The 17,500-nt window shown below is 44.3% G+C and overlaps 2 protein-coding genes across 2 annotated transcripts in view; one reads left to right on the top strand and one right to left on the bottom strand.

Moving 5' to 3' along the window:
• Positions 1-17,500, top strand: part of LOC144891816 (uncharacterized) — a 1,036,251-nt gene that overhangs the window by 247,664 nt on the left and 771,087 nt on the right. The window lies entirely within an intron of this gene.
• BAZ1B (bromodomain adjacent to zinc finger domain 1B) overlaps positions 1-17,500 on the bottom strand; it is an 83,981-nt gene that overhangs the window by 41,796 nt on the left and 24,685 nt on the right. Inside the window, exons 12-16 of the mRNA XM_078775308.1 lie at positions 15,008-15,012; positions 14,746-14,821; positions 8,056-8,154; positions 7,756-7,951; positions 7,408-7,539 (exon numbers count right to left, since the gene is read on the bottom strand). Of these exons, the coding sequence (XP_078631434.1) occupies positions 7,408-7,539; positions 7,756-7,951; positions 8,056-8,154; positions 14,746-14,821; positions 15,008-15,012 (508 nt within the window). The remainder of the gene's footprint in view (positions 1-7,407; positions 7,540-7,755; positions 7,952-8,055; positions 8,155-14,745; positions 14,822-15,007; positions 15,013-17,500) is intronic.

Below are 17,500 nucleotides of genomic sequence, written 5' to 3'. Positions count from 1 at the left end.
GTTCCCTACATTGCCTGCAGGCGTGAGGCAACATGGATGGATGTGTGTCATTGACGTGTGATTGACAGTTGACAAGAGGTTTCCTACATTGCCTGCAGGCGTTAGGCAATGCGGTTGAGAACTGGCCACTTGTGTATATATAAGTATTGGAATGATATTATTTATATATTGTAAGGTGAAAATTAATTCTGAGTAAATTTGGGGCCAGGAAATAAAAGGTGTCAGTTTGGATTTTGAGATTCTATGTGGGATTCAGTCTGCTGTGGGAAAAAGGCAGGCAAAAATGAGCATGGAGAGCATGCGTTGGACAGGGTTTTAAAACATGTATTCAATTACATCCCCACATTACCAGCTTTCCAGATTTAGCATGGGAATAAAGTCAAAGATGATAGGCGGATTCAACCGACCGGGTGTTAATTCAACGGCATGACAGGAACTTGAACGGGGCAGTACTATTGTTGTCAAGTCTCATGTAATCTTGGTTAACGTATATCTACGGACAAGAGCTGCACTTTATTTTAGTAAGTGACTGGGAAAGTTTGTTTTAAAAGTGCCAGTGGATTTGTTTAGAGTTATAGAGGTCACAGCTCGCTGGAACCTCTTTGTTTATGTTTGGCTGGCTTACACTGGCTAGTGTATGGGAAAAGGGGGACTGAAAATGCTTTGATTTTTGCAGCCTGGTGGACAAGAGCTGTGTTTGGGAAGGTTAGAATCCAGCATTTTGCAGCCCTGAGCAGAGTGGATTGCCCATTGGGCATGTTTAGAATTTAACAGAGTGGTGGAGTTCTGTGGAAATATGAATCCAATGTTTGATGTATACCGTGTCGGTGTGCTCTGAGTTCGAAGGAAGATGATGCGATTATTTCAGATTTATCATAGTTAAGTTTGAGAAAGTTGATTTGAAGCCAGGATTTATTTCAGTGATGCAGATTGTCAGGATAGAGGGGAGCAGTGGAGGATTTGCAGTTGTTGATGGGGATGACTTGGTGTCTGTCAGAGGTAAGATTTGAACCAAGAACAGGTCGCACAAGATCTGCTTTCCTCAAGAACAGGTCGCACAAGATTTTCCTCTCTGGTCGTAGTCAACGTGTGGCCCTGAATGGGTTTCTCTCATCTCCTCTTCCTGTTCAGGCTGGAGTTCCCCAAGGTAGTGTTCTGGGCCCTGTGCTTTTTCTGGTCTTCATCAATGATCTCTCTGACTCTCTTGAAAATCCTCTCTATCTCTTTGCTGACGACTCTACCCTCTGTCGCTCCATTCCTCATCCCTCAGATCGGCAGTCTGCAGCCTCCTCACTCTCTGCAGACCTGGACAAAATCACAGACTGGGCAAACAAATGGAACATGTCTTTCAATCCTGATAAATCTCACACTCTTACGATGTCTCTCCGAAAAGACCGACTGGAAAACCCTCCCATCCACTTTCTGAATAATCCTCTCCAAGAAGTTCTGTCACTCAAGCTTTTGGGTCTCACTATTTGCCATGATCTTTCCTGGGAAAACCACATTTCAAATCTGGCCTCCAAAGCCAGTCGCCGACTGGGCATCCTCCGTCGTGCGAAGTCCTTCCTTGGCACACCTGAGCTCCTCACCACATACAAGGCTTTCATCAGCAGCTCTATGGAATACTGCTCTCCCCTCTGGTCTGGTGCTCCTGCCTCACACCTAGCCCGTCTTTACGCTGTTGAAACCAAAGCGTTCAGAATCATTGGAATCTCCCACGATGAAGCTAACTCCAAGGGCCTTTCACTCACTCACCGCAGGCAGGTTGATGGTCTTTCCGTCTTCTACCGACTCCTCTCTGGCCTTGCCCCCCAGCCCTCTCTGGGCTCTGTCCCCCAAATATTCCTACAGGTCGCACAAGATCTGCCTGCAACCCTCTTATGGTTAAACTGCCAAAATCAAGACTTTCTGCTCACCTTCACTCCTTCATTCCTCTTTTCTCCCGCCTCTGGAACAAACTCCCTCACTCTCTTCAATCCCACTCCACCCTCCAGGTCTTTAAAACAGCTGTTCACCACCATCTCTTATCCTCCCCCATCCAAAACCTTGATCTTTTCTACCCCCACTAATTTCGGTCCCCTTGTGTTTTATACCTCTCCCCCCCCACCCCTCCCCCTCCCACGCCTCCTGCCCCCAAGCCCTCTCCCTCCCACACTTCTCCCTGCTCTCAAATGTTGTGGTTGTGTGCTTCCCCTTCTCTCCCCATCTTGTCTTCCGCTCCCTCTTTTTGTATATTTTGTTTGTCTGGTTGATTTGTTTGTGAAATAAATGTTAGCTCTTTCACGAGCCTCGATTCAGTATACAAAAAAAAGAAAAAAAGAAAAAAAAGAAAGGGCAGTGCCGGTAATGTTAAAGGTGCGATTCCAAGGAGGGCTAATTGAGAGCTTTGAAGTGATTAACATCGGAATGCATCTCATGGAGGACCACCAGCTGTTCCATGGAGGAAAGGTGTGAAATAGTGACGTCATCTTCGCTGGAAATGTGGTTGGGAAATATGGCAGTGTAAGCTCGCCGAGGGAAAGTTACCTGTAGTAGTGGGGACGTAGAGAGATTAGATGGATGATAATGACGAGGGATGTGCAGTAGTATAAAGGGATGACAGGGAAAGCACGAGTTTTAAAGGGGCAGTAGTTAGTTAGATGATGCAGTGTGTTTGTGGTGTAGTTTATTAAATGAGGAATTGAATGAGTCTTGCTGGTGAGCATGTTGAAATGAGGAATTGGAGTGTGGGAAAATCTGAGCGAATGAGGCAATGGTTTGGAGAAGTGATGTACTGTGAGGGTATTGTGGATGAGTGTAATGGTGTTGAGTGAATGATTTGCATAGGATGCAAGTGGAGATTTGGGGTGTAGGGAAGGAGGTGATGGAGCAGTGTATGAGTGAGTAATTGTGATTGTGAACAGTGTAGATGCCAGAAGAGAGACAGGGACACAATGAGCTACTTGGCGAGCCATTGAGGCGGATGGATGTTTTATCGTTGTTGTCTTGGGAGTTCAGTTGTTGACATGTTACATGTTTTGTTTGTGGATCTGGGGACAAGCTAGTTCGATGGGACCCTGGGATCTTCAGTGTGTCTATGTGTTTGTCTGTCTGTTACACTGGACTCTTGGATGGGTTTTCATGAGACGAATTTCAGACATAACAACAGTGAGAATCTATTTTGAGTGAGTCACAGTGGGTGAGAAAAATTGGCCAGACAGTAAGACATATGAGAACTATTTTTTATTTCAATAAATAGATCAGGTTATTTTCTTTTTATTTGTTTATGGGAATATTGGGAATATTCATAATATTGGGCAGCTATTGGGCCAGAGGCTAAAACAGGTGCCTACAACAGGTGCATGGGATGCTAAGAGAGGTATTAGAGGACATTGGATTGACTTTAAATTGAAATGAAAATTGAAAAGGTGGATTAGGCAAATGGGTTTGTTAGAATAATCATAGGAATAATGGCAGTAGGTTTAGACAAGTATTGAAAGGGTTCGTGCAATGTCATTTTGGGGCACCACTCGACACAAGAGTGGTGGAGAGCTGAAGTGAATTCTGCCAATATGGTGCAATAGGGTGACAATTGATTTTTATTGGAAAACTATTTGTTTGCAGTCTTGGTTCGTACATAAGCTGGCAAAGAGATTATGCCAGTCTGAGGGAGTTTGTATCCTTTGGATGGGAGCTGGAGCCTCGTAGGGTTGGGGCTTGTGGCTCGCCATTGTCTGTCTGCCAGTTATGATGGGCAGAGGGAAGAGGGAGTGATACTGCTCTGGCCTCTTGCTTGGCAGAAGGTAATTGAGTATTGCTGGTTTTACCCCTGTTCAAAATTGAGCTCTCAGGAGCTGAAGTGTGAAATATGGTGATTTTGTCTTGTGGACAATTTGTGAGTGGCTAGACAAACGCGCCTGGAAGGGGACATTGTATTGATGTGGGTTGAGTCTGAAGAAAAGGGGTTCGGGAGGACGTGTTGAAGAAGGTTGTTGGAAATGCAAAGATGATAAAGGAAAGTCAGATCAGATGAATTATTTGTCAATGACAAGTGAATCTGCAGGATTTGCTGAGAAAAGGGAGAAGGTTGGAAAAAGTTGATGGTAAAGGCAGGAAATAAAGGAAAGTGGTTAGTTATGGACTGTTGTTTTTGTGATAAGAAGGTGATACAAGGGGTTGGCTTGCACTGGGGGGGACCAATGAATGTAAAGTTGTGAATTTCGTTTAATAACGTTGGGTTAGATTGCTACAGGCAGGATGACCCCAATCGAAGAGGTGATTGGGTGCTGGTGCAGATTGGATCACAGCTCTGCAGACCAGGTGAACAAAACTCCACCAGGTACGTTGGGCAATTGAATTATTGCTCATAAGGGAGAGGTTATCAAAGGAAGAATACCAGTTGATGTATTTTGATATTTAACTACGAGCTGCTAATAATGTAAATAGTGATATGGGTCAATGTAAATAATTTTCTTACACAGGTGAGATGAGATGTATAGGACAATTGTGCTTCAGATTTTGAGACACTTCTGGGATGGAAGCAATACGAGATGATGTTTACAAATATGTGTTTACAAAAAATGATGGTTGCACATAGGAAGACAACAAAGCAGGATGGAGAAAATGTAGTGAGTTTCTCCATTGACTGATCATAATTGGGGGGCTAGGAATTTGATCATGGTGTGTGTGAGAAAATGTTTCACAGGATAACCGGCCAACTCTATCGTCTCATGGCAAGATTCGGACACCCACGACTGGATCGTCGACGGCCTAGACGTTTCGTGGCAAGAGGATGTGGCTTTAGAGGTCTACGATTCCTGGCTTGAAATCAACGAACCTGCTGATGCGTGGGATTCTGATGACGATTATGATTTTAGTTCACTTCATTGGGATTGGGATTATTTTACCCGTGATTTACGTAGTGTAGGTTCCTTTAAGAGCTATTGCTATTATGCAAGTAGTGAGGAGCGGATGGCAAACAAATATCTGGGATATCCGGGAGAACCACCTTCACCACCACTTACACCACCACCTACACCACCTGTAGTAAGCAATTTGGGGTCGTTTCAGCTTAAGGCACCCGACACTATGAATACTGACGTTGATGCAGACTATGAGGAGATGGAGATTTGTGACTATGAGGAGATGGAGATTTGTGATGATGGATGTGTCACCTTCTCTCCCACAGAGCAATCACATGTACAAGGCTTGATGGCATTGGACGTCGATTGTTTGCCCTGATTCGCGAGGATCGCACCTGCATAAGGGGGGCCCCTCATCAGGCCGGCGACTGGGTCGCGCCTACGCTGCAGCGAGGGTGGATTCAGAACCCGGCCGGGCGGCAGCTATCTCCTAACCAGGCGTCTTCGTCGCGAATTATGGCTAACAATTTATGCGTCAAATGTCAGACGGCCACAATTAGGGGCCGGTATCCCTCTCTGAGCATACGTGACGCATGGCGCGCCTGGCATGTGACTGAGGGGGATGCTGACCCGTTGGGGTAATACGTTGTCTTTCCGAAGAGTTGTCGTAAAGACAAAAGGGAGAAATATGTCGGGGGCAGGGCATGGGGGGCCATGGGGGGCACCACGTGACCCAGGGCACCTGAGAAATATATATTTAATTGTGTCTTCCTTTTACTTGCTTCAAAAAAGCTAGATTCAATTGCAAAACATGTTGTCCATGGCTCGGTCAGATCCAGCCTGGAGAGACGTTTTTTCAGCATCTTCTAAAGGAAGAAAGTTATGGGAATAGTTGTAAGTTAACCTCGAACAGGGGATGATGTAAGATGTATCCTTTGATTTGTTCCTTTGATTTGTATGTGTTTTACTGCCAAAAGTAAATACCATTGAACTTTATTATGGGAATGCATCCCTGGTCCTTGAAAGCCCAGGTTGTTGGGAGGAATAGCCTGAGAACTATCGTATTTTCACACATCTGTGCCTTTAAACTTAATCTCTCTTGTCTGAGGTCACACTGCAGCGCAGCGTTTTTTCTGTTATTACATGTATATGTATATCTGTTATTACATTGTATTTTGCTGAGTTTGGAGTGCGGCTTGGACTTGCATGGTCTGGTGTGGCAAGGCCTTGCGATTTCAAGACGTGCTCCACAATATTGTGTTTGCTCGATTTTGTATTAAACCACATTTTGCTGCTTCAAGGTGCTTCTTCTTCAACCCTGGTGTTGGGCTAGCGGTTAGGGTGCCGGCTTAGGATCCTAGGATCCTGGGTTCGAATCCCGTTCGATCGCTGAATTAACGCCAGGGGGGTTGACTCAGCCTGTCATCCTTCCGAGGTCGGCTAATTGAGTACCAGTTCACTGGTAATTTCCTGCTTGTCGTTAAAGGTGGCAAAAAGGGTTGGCGTCAGGAAGGGCATCCGGCCGTAAAACATTGCTTCAAAAAGGGGACCAAAAAACAACAACAACCACGGTTCCCGAAAAAGGCCAACACCCACTTTGCGGGGAAAAATGGCCTCTAAATGTGGTTATTTTTTTAAATATAAGGTGCTTCTTCTTGAGTTCTAGGGAGCAATCCCCGAGATATATATATATACCTGCCTCAAATGGGCAGCTCGCTCCAACCTGCTTCAAATGGGCGGTGTGCTCCATCCGGGCTGCAAAGGGGCGGTGTGCTTCAACTAGCCTCAAATGGGTGGTGAAGTGAGCTCCAACCGGCCTCAAATGGGTGGTGAAGTGAGCTCCAACCGGCCTCAAATGGGAGGTGCGCTACAACCGTCCTGAAATGGGTGGTGAAGTGAGCTCCAACAGGCCTCAAATAGGTGGTGCGCTACAACCGGTCTGAAATGCATGGTGAAGTGAGCTCCACCCAGCCTGAAATGGGTGGTGAAGTGAGCTCCAACCGGCCTCAAATAGGCGGTGTGCTCCAACTGGGTCTCAAATGGGCGGTGTACTCCAACTAGTCTCAAATGGGTGGTGAAGTGAGCTCCAACCGGCCTCAAATAGGCGGTGCGCTACAACCGGCCTGAAATGGGTGGTGAAGCGAGCTCCAACCGGCCTGAAATGGGTGGTGAAGTGAGTTCCAACCGGCCTCAAATGGGTGGTGAAGTGAGCTCCAACCGGCCTCAAACGGGCGGTGCGCTCCAACCAGCCTCAAAAATGGGTGGTGAAGTGAGCTCCAACCGGCCTCAATTGGGCGGTAAATGGTTTTGTACAAGATGTCCAGTACACAATCTTTTTTGAAGGAAAGGTGTGATGTGATGTGATGTGTTGGAAGCCAATTATGGTCTTGTAAACAATGACCACAAAATATAGAGGAACTATTAATGTTATACACTCACGTGGAGTGTTGAGAATTGCATCTTTTTTTTAAATCCTTATAAAAAATCCATCGAGTCTCCAATGCTTGCAAGTAACTTCTTCCTGATCCCCAATGTTTATCTCATTTGCCTATTTGAATGGACTTACTTTGCGGTTGGATTCTGCACCACTCGATGAGCTGCCTCCTCTCAGCGTACATCGCAAATAGCGGGGCAGGACCGCAGCTTGCAAAGCCAGCAGAGGGTCTGCAAAGTCCCCAGGTGCCAAAGCATCTCCGATCTGCTCAAACAATCAATTAAATAAACAATTTTCAATACTAATATAATCAGCATCGAGAGAGAGCACAACAAAGTAGAATATGCAGGAGCTGAGAGATAGTCATTACAAATAAAGGGAAACATTGACAAATAAAAAGTAATGTAGAAAGTTATTTAAAAAAAAAAAAAAAAAAAAAAACAGTGGGGGTTAAACCTTTGCTCCTCTTGGATTTCACACCTGCTGTTCCCATTCCGCTTGGTTTGCAAGTTGACCAAGATGACTGTTGCATAGTTTATCTCCAACTTCTCGCATTTGGGTGCAGAGAGCCTCACGGGAGGAAGGTTTTACATCGTTGGCTTCAATGTTCAAATCCAATGAAGATTGTTGCTGCTGCTTCTGGGCTTGTTGAACCGACAACAAAATATCATTCCATCTGCAACGAGTGAACAGAACACAAATTAGATAAAAACATGACAAAACAAACAAACCACAAATGCCTTTGATCATCAAAACACACTATAGTCCCAGTACTATTACCGTTTTATTATCGTTTCTCTTAGGTTGCTCTCACGGATGCCCAGCGGAAGCAAACTCGCCACAAGTGCGTGGAGGGAACGCTCCGAAGCGTAAAGAAACCTGAAGCAAAACAGTGTCATTATCGACTCAACATTGCCAGGAGGAGAAAGCATGTAATGTGGTAAATTAGTTTCTGATAAACTTCCAAAAATCCATGGATATGAGTTTAACATCTGCAACCACAATTCTCTCTCTCTCTCGTTCTCGAGAACCACAATTCTCACCCCGGCTCGTCGATGAGTCTGGAACTAAATATTGATATAAACATTCAGGATGAGATAACCAAAGATCTGTTGTAATAGATTGAGAAAGATTAATGAGAAAAAGTAAAGAAACAAGTACAGCAATACCCCGGCCTACGTCATTAATTGGTCCCATAAGCCGTGACGTAACTCGGTTTTTGACGTAAACCGGGCGTAATGACCTAAAATGAAGACAAACACCGTAAAACTAGAGTAAATAACTGGAGGAGGCTGCGGCTTCGCCCTGAATCTTTGCCGCTCCCCGTCGGGAGTCCCTCCGTTGTTTTATATCGGTCGGGTCTTCTCCTCGAACAGGGTGACCGGCACGGACGTGTCGACCGTGAGCGGGCTTGTGTGCCGAGTGGCTCCGAGGCCTGCTTCACCACGGCATGCTTTACCCAACGTGTTCGAGCAGTTTCACCGGTGGTCGTGTCGTGTCGTCTGTGACGAACGAACGAGCTCAGGGTTCCGTGAACCCGGCCGCCCCGGGGATCGACGCTCGCCTCCTAGTCGTAGGCATGCCCCGTCTTTCCTCGAGCGGCCGAAGTTGCTTGCTTCTTTATTTTTGGACGATGCGATATACGCAGAAACAACGACGTTCAGGCAGGCATTTGCAAATCCATGCACATGTGCACATGAACATGTCGATCGGTTCGTCGACGCCGGATGCCGGCGAGGTGCCCGACGAAGCACCCCGGCTCGAGGCATGACACGGTCACGGTCGTCCGAGCCGGCATCGTCGTCATGTTTCGCCGTTGCCACGTTGCGTTGGTTGTTTTACACAGTAAAGGAATAATCACAAAAATAACAGTGAAAGGCAAAGCAAGCACGCGACCACAGCACAGGACAAAATGCATATGGAGTCGCCTTTGTTTTGAATGAGAACCAGCAGCTACGCGTACGTATACGTACATTTTTATATATTTTAATGTGCTTTTTATTGTATTTTAAATTGTTTTTTTAGCTTCTTTTATTGTTAATTTTTATGTACTATTTTATTTATTTTAAATATATTTTTTTCACGTCCTCCTATTATGATGTCGGAGTGACGTAAAGTCGCACATAATGACATTCGCTGAACTGAAATTTACTCGAGAAGAGTGGCGTAAAGTCGGATTTGACGTAGGTCGAAATGGCGTAAAACTGGGTATTGCTGTATTACATGATACAGCGTTTGGTAAACAAATGCTTAACATACCCAATACCCATTGGACCAATAAAATGACTTCAACCCACGATAAGTTTACAAGATGACTCAAATGTCAAGACCAGATGACTCAAAAGTCCCCAAAGACCAAAAAGACCCAGATGACCCAAAAGTCCCTGAAGATCCAAAGTACTTGATGCTCAATCAGTACAGCAGGCAGGTATGTATGCTACAAGGCCGTGAAGACCAATGAAACGTTGGTCCATGAGACCAACGGGCCCACTAGTAATAATAAAAGTGCGTGGGTCAGTCTGAGTGTGTGTGTGTGTATGTGTGCGTCATCACCTCGCAGGTGTCTTAAGCCGCCATTTTGTTTCGGCCTGCTCAAAAATGCCTCGACTTGGAACAGGCTGCAACGGTTTCTGTATGATAAAGCAGTTTCCTCGAATGCCTAATCTTATTTTTTTCCACTTTAGACCCCGATTTCTTTAATGCCATGAAAAAACATTGGTACATCATGGGTGATGAAGGTTGTGATCAAGTTTGATCAAAATTGTGTCCAGTTTTGGAGAAGATAGTCAGGTTCACTATGTAATTTCGTTGGAATTTTTGGGGGATTTGGAAAACTATATATTTTTGGAAACTATATTGTATAGTCAGTCAGAAAACCAATGTTGCTATTTGCACAGACTCCTGTATGGCGGCCATCTTGGATTTTCAAAATTGCCGCCGTATAACTAATTTTTCTCAATATCTCTGCTTCTAAATAACATAGAGCTTTGATTCTAACGGCTAAACATACATTTTCAAGGGCCCCGAATCCAATGGTAACAAGTTCGATAAGCTAGACATGACCATAGAGCTCCTATGTGGCGGCCATCTTGGATTTTTCAAACTGGCCGCCGTAAACTTGATGTTTCTCAATATCTCAGCTTCTAAACAACATAAAGGTTTGATTCTAATGGCTAAACATACATTTTCAAGGGCCCCGAATCCAATGGTAACAAGTTCGATAAGCTAGACATGACCATAGAGCTCCTATGTGGCGGCCATCTTGGATTTTTCAAACTGGCCGCCGTAAACTTGATGTTTCTCAATATCTCAGCTTCTAAACAACATAAAGCTTTGATTCTAACGGCTAAACATACATTTTCAAGGGCCCCGAATCCAATGGTAACAAGTTCGATAAGCTAGACATGACCATAGAGCTCCTATGTGGCGGCCATCTTGGATTTTGCAAACTGGCCGCCGTAAAACTGATGTAACTCACCTTCTAAAGAGCACAGAGCTTTGATTCATCATTGAGTAAAGTCATCATCATCCTCATCATCGCTTTCGTTCATCACATCTTGAGAGTCCTCATCATTTTGGCACTGGATGTCACACTGACAAAGGTCTGTACAAGCCAAGTTGTTTGTTCTGCAGGAACATCTAGATGAAGAACAGTCTGTTTTGCACTGACATCTAACCATTTGAATGATGGCCTTGGGGGCTGGAGGCTCCTCAGTTGTGGTTGGTTTCACTTGTCCATCCGTGTCTTTGTAAAAGCCGTTTTGCAGGGGATTCAGCTGAGGATCCTGTTGAGCAATGCGTGCCTGACCCCACACTCTGGCTTGGATATGGACTCTAAGGATGTGCTGCTTGAGAGCTCCAAGAGTAGGAGGAAGCCTGTCACTTTCTGCCATGTGTTTGCAAAAGAGATACCATCGTAGTTCGGGGATGCTGTCGATGTGGATGCCATTTGGAGAGTAAGCAGCGCATACAAAGTTAGCTAGTGTGGACAACATGTCCTCCGTCACTTCAGTTGCATCTGAAAGCATTCGCACGGTGTCTATGACATCTTCACTTGCTTTGAGGTAGACATGCAGCCAGGTTGCTTTGCCTATTCGAGAGAACCTCCCAGTGTTGTCTGCCCCTGTGAAAGCATGAAAGGCTGGCAACGCCTTTGCTCTTTCGACCCCTAGAGCTGTCCACAGTGGCTCTATTTGAAGTATTCCAGAGGCCATGGAAATGGATGTATTCCTCAGCAGTAGGTCATAGTTTGCTATGACTAGTACCAGGACATCTGTGTCGGGAGAGAAGAACACCAACTGCGCATCATGTGGGTTTCGCTGGGATGCCAGCACGGCCTGGTGGATCAACAGGGTGTCAGCTTCTTCATGGTTGTTGTCCTCGTAGAGCAGGTCACTGTTGCTCCTAGTATGCCCTGAAGCAGACGTGATGATCAACTTGGATGAGTGACTGTTGTATTCTAGAGTTTTCGCTGCCAGATAGTCAGTCAGATCAGCCTTTGTTTTGTCATGAGAAAGGAATCTGCTCATTGGGATGTGTTTGATGTTGGTGTCATCTCTGACTTGATACTGTACTGCATCCTTTCCTTGCCTTCTTTTAGCCCTGGTGGCACTCTTCAGAGAATCGTTTTTGTACGTGTCAAAGACCAGTATGATCTCATCACAATCTTTTGTTAGAGACATGAGTCTGTCATTGAAGCATTCACCCAGATCGTTGACTTTCACTACAGTGGCTGGTTTCTTTGTCAGCTTATGCACAAGTACCATCCCATCCACCAGTGCAATCTTCCGACTTGTAGGTTTACTAGATGTGGATGCCACAGTTCTTGTGTCCATTGGATCTTCTTGTAGAACACTTGCAGCTGGTGTCTGCTGCTGATCTTCGGGGTGAATTTCTGCTCTTGCTAACTTGTTGAGGAGATGAATTAACTTCGACTTGTCAGTGCATGGAAGAATTGTCCCATCTGGAGCGAACAGTGCTCTTGGTGTCACAGTGAACATACAAGTCATTACAGTCAACACAGTCAGGTTCAGCATGTCCAGATTTTATATTTCGTTGGATTGTTTTTGGGATTTAGAAAAATCAAAGCTCCGTCTTATTTAGAAGATGAGATCCTGAGAAACATCAATTTTACGGCGGCCAGTTTGAAAAATCCAAGATGGCCGCCACATAGGAGCTCTATGGTCATGTCTAGCTTATCGAACTTGTTACCATTGAATTCGGGGCCCTTGAAAATGTATGTTTAGCCGTTAGAATCAAAGCTCTATGTTGGTCCATGAGACCAACGGGCCCACTAGTAATAATAAAAGTGCGTGGGTCAGTCTGAGTGTGTGTGTGTGTATGTGTGCGTCATCACCTCGCAGGTGTCTTAAGCCGCCATTTTGTTTCGACCTGCTCAAAAATGCCTCGACTTGGAACAGGCTGCAACGGTTTCTGTATGATAAAGCAGTTTCCTCGAATCCTGAGAAACATCAATTTTACGGCGGCCAGTTTGAAAAATCCAAGATGGCCGCCACATAGGAGCTCTATGGTCATGTCTAGCTTATCGAACTTGTTACCATTGAATTCGGGGCCCTTGAAAATGTATGTTTAGCCGTTAGAATCAAAGCTCTATGTTATTACCTTCGCAAAAGCGGAAGGTTATGTTTTGATCGCTGTGTATTTATTTGTACGTCTGTGTGTGTGTGTGTGTGTGTATGTTATTCGCATAACTCAAAAAGTATTCAACCGAATTGCATGAAATTTGGTGGGATGATTGGTTATTATACGGGACACATTTGATTAGATTTTGGGAGCAATCGGGTCAAAGGTCAAGGTCAAGGTCACGAAAAGGTCAAAACTGTTCACTGTTCTGTTCCCTACACTCCCATGCCAAGTACAGAACAGTAGCTGCGGCGAAGGTATGCGCTCTACCGAGTGCCCGTTCTAGTTTAGAAGCTGAGATATTGAGAAAAATTAGTTCTACGGCGGCAATTTTGAAAATCCAAGATGGCCGCCATACAGGAGTCTGTGCAAATAGCAACATTGGTTTTCTGACTATACAATATAGTTTCCAAAAATATATAGTTTTCCAAATCCCCCAAAAAATCCAACGAAACTTTAAATCTGGACATACTGAACCTGATTAAGAGTGCAAATACCTATTTTTGGCTGTCAAACCCTCCACACACCCCCTAAACCCTGATTTTTTTATGCAGTGAACAAATAATGCATCACGGGTAATGAAGGTTGTGGTTAAGTTTCATCGAAATTGTGTGTGTCATTTCGGAGAAGAAAGCATATACCTATTTTGAGGGGGGGTCAAACCTGGACCCACTGACCTACTGGAGAACCCCTAAGACCGCAATTTTCTTAGTGCCGTGAACAAACTTTCGAATATTTCATCGAAATGGTGTGTGTAGTTTCAGTAGCTTCAGAGGTAAAAGCACATTTTGGGGGGGAGTTAAACCAGGATCCAATTTGACACCTGGTGTCATATGGATGAACATAAGTTAGTGCACCCTTAGAACTCGATTTCTTAATTCTGTGACGAAACTCGAGTTGCAACATTCCAAATATCATTTGAGCCAAGTTTGGTCACAATCCAAAGTTTTGGAGAAGTTGCAAGTGCTTACACACTGACGACGTGCTATCCCGTAAGCTTCCCAGAACGATGTTCAAGGTGATCTAAAAATCAGGGCCGAAGGGGTGGAGTGTCTTGACCCCACAAAATAGGTATGTGCTTTCTTCTCTGAAACCACACACAATTTCGATGAAACTTGGCGAGAACCTTCATCACCCGTGATGTACCAACGTTTGTTCACGGCATTTAAAAATTCAGGGGTTTGCCCCCCAAAATTGGTATTTATTTTCTTCTCAGTTACATATTTTGTGGATAATCCACGCCTATGGTGGGGAGGGAAAAGAGGGGTGGGCCTGGTTCTACCAGGTGAGCCCAGGGGCATTGCCCTTATTTGTTTTCTGTCAGGAATTCTTTCCCCCTTTAATAAATCAAGTTAATGGAATTTTGAAGTTTGAATAACATTATTTCAATTTAAACGATTTCTCCCAGGAACGCATTTTTGCCATAAATAGAGAAGTGACTGTATACAGATATATGTGTGTGTACGGTCATAAAGTATAACACCACTCACTTTGCTGAACCATCCTCCCCCCCCCCCAATAAAGTGCACCACACTCTTTACACACCTCTCTCTCTCTCTCTCTCGATCCCACCCCCTCCTCCCTCCCACAGTGTATAGCGACTTGTGGTGAGGCTCCCCCCTCCTTGCTTTGCCTCCTTACCCCCCACTCATCTCACACAAACTCTTTCAGCCATTCTTTCTGATCCCCAATGTCCCTCAATCCCACCCCTCCCTCAGTATTATTAGTGAATCGAAATCGATCAACGGCATTTGCTTGTGCATCAATTAAAGGTACTTAAAGCACAAACAGCATACCACATATATTCCACCATTTTCCTTGCCTTACCATTTGTTCGCCCCGACAGGAGGGAATGTTTTCTCCTGATTCTGTGGGATGTCACCTTCAGTTCCTTCAAGTTCAGCTAGAAAACAAGGAACGAAAAGCTATTGAAATAAAATAATCATTTGTTTCATCAATCCATTTTGTAGAAACACAGGCACAAGGACAAAGGAAAGCCAAGTGGTCTGAATGGTTGTGCTAAAGCCTTGTGCTGTATTCAGGGTCCGCAGCTAAAGTGGTTGTCTGATTTCCTCTACTAGGGAGATACCCGTGCTACGCACGGGTGGGAGGCCAGAAAACAAACAGGCAATACAGATATGGCGAATGCTAAAGCAACCAATAAATTCCACATTCCTGTAGCACCTTCAGTCGCACGTCAGACATGGACAGCAAGTTCGTGAAGGACTTCCATGAAAAACGTACCCGTTCGCAAACAAACGGGTACGTTCACGTATAGAAACATCGATCGTGGGACCGTGGCGAATCTGCATATGGCGATCCGCGAAGTTCACGTTCAGAAAGTAGAAACCATCACGGCATGTCATCATTCACTTGAACTCGATATTTATTTTTTAATTCCAAACAACATATCTCCAATCACAAATTAATCACAAAATAAACTTTTAACAACATTGTTAATGTTTCCTTCATTGTATAAACTACCAAATCAAGTTAAAAGGATTTTGAGCCGATAGCTGTTACGGCCTTGGCAAGATCGATGGAGACAGCGATCTGTTAGCGTATTCACCGCCCAAATAGCTATGTGGAATTATCTCATGTTGAGTTTAAATGTCGTTTGAACTTTGGCCGAGGTCATTATTTACTTTTAATGATGTTTATATACGAATGATGTTTAATGATGTTTATATTGGTTTTGGGTCGTCCTTTCCGCATATCTCATGGGATTGTAAGTTGGAGAGACGGCCGTGATGGCGGCAAGGGGGTTGGAATTCTCTCAAGCAGGGATTCAACCCGTGTCCTTATAAAAGGTCTTTGTCCGAGGTCACCGAGTCCGATCGGTGCAGCAGTTTTGTGCGGCACCCGGGAAAAACAACATCGTCACAATGAAAACATCGTCACAATGAACGTTATGCAAACGCGAATGTTATGCGGGAGTCCAAAACCTGAGAATACTGGAGACTAAATCTGAAATTGGGAAAACTAAATAGCCTATTTTACTCCTGGAGATCCCAGGATTATCCACCCAAAATATCGTTGCAATCGGTTCAGCAGTTTTTATGGTACCTTCGAACGGACAGACAGACAGACAGGACAGACAGACGGACGGACATTTGGTGAATTATAGAAAGATGAGCAAAAACAGTGGGTGGCCCTTGATGGTTTCCTGTCCCATTATTTTTAATCTTCAGACTTGGGTTCCACAAGGGAGCCTCTTCGGTCTACATTATTCGTGTTCTACAACAATGATCTGATTCTCTTAAAAAACCAACTTCACCATTTTGCCGATGACTCCATGTCGAGAACTATAGATCACACTTGTGAAAGGCTGAGCACTGCTGAAACGCTTTCTTCAGAATTTTTAATACCCATTTTTTAATGATAATTGACTATGTTTAATATAATAATGATAGTGGTATTTAATATAAGTAATATTGATAGTAGAATTTTTTTATGATAATTATGACGTCATACACCACGTGGTGCAGGCGCCATGTTGGAAAAAACCTAAACAATTTGCACCTCTATATCTCCTAAACCGCTCCGTGGAAAAAATTGAAACATGGCTCAGTGTCAAGCACTCCCCATGAGGAATAAAATATATTCATGATGATGTCATTGTTTCCTTCATTATGACGTCATAATTAGACAAGTAGAACGCTTGATCCGATCAGTTTGAAATTTGTTGAGCATGATCTACACAAAAATTGTATGGAAGAATTAAATTGACGACGTCACCGCTCACGTGATTCGGCAGCCATATTGGATTTAACATAAATCTACGACGTCAATAAACCACACAAACAACAACAACAACATGCATTTTAAGGCCATTTTCCCTGCAAGAGCAGGGGTTAGCTGGGGGTTAGGTTAGCAGGGGTCAATAAACCACACAAACACAGCAGCTAATAAACACCACACAAAATACACAAAAACATGTCCTCGTGAGGGTCTGCAATCTCCGATTGCTCTTTCTTATTCAAATTAGTTTATTGCGGAGATTTTTTTTCTGTGTGCACATTCTTTAGGGATGAGATGTGATGTCCACGGATCTCGCAAAAGATTCTCACGATGATGCAGATCAGATCTAATGAAGGGTTTTTTGGTTCTCATGTTCATCATCAAATAACTTATCCCCACCGATGGTAGCTATCACTTGTGATATCAATCACGTTCTGTTCAAGGTGGCCTCGCTAACTACCCGCAAGCTAAACATAGAACGCAAGACACATTCAGTCACTGTCACTACCTCTACAAACTGCCGGCGATGGCACAAAAAGCCCACCTTGATTCTTGAAGCTCGGTAATATGGAAGATGATGAATAGTGTGAATTGGGGGAAAGACATCAATTGAGCTTGGCACTGGGGACATGACTTTACTTACTTTCCTCACAACAAACCCGGACATGTAGACGAGAATACCATCGATGACGAGACCGTGTTTGGATGGATCTACGTTCCCTACAGATTGATCAACTTCACTGAATGAAGCAACACTGAATGATGACCCCTCACATTCCTCGTCTACTTTCGTATTGCTTGGTGGTACGTACGCAGATATTGCAGCGCACGAGCTCAGTCC

Source organism: Myxine glutinosa, chromosome 4, assembly GCF_964187855.1.
Source record: "Myxine glutinosa chromosome 4, kmMyxGlut1.1, whole genome shotgun sequence".
Taxonomy (NCBI): Eukaryota; Metazoa; Chordata; class Myxini; order Myxiniformes; family Myxinidae; genus Myxine; species Myxine glutinosa.
The sequence above is the reverse complement of the archived record's forward strand: the minus strand, read 5'-3'. Positions and strand labels throughout refer to the sequence as shown.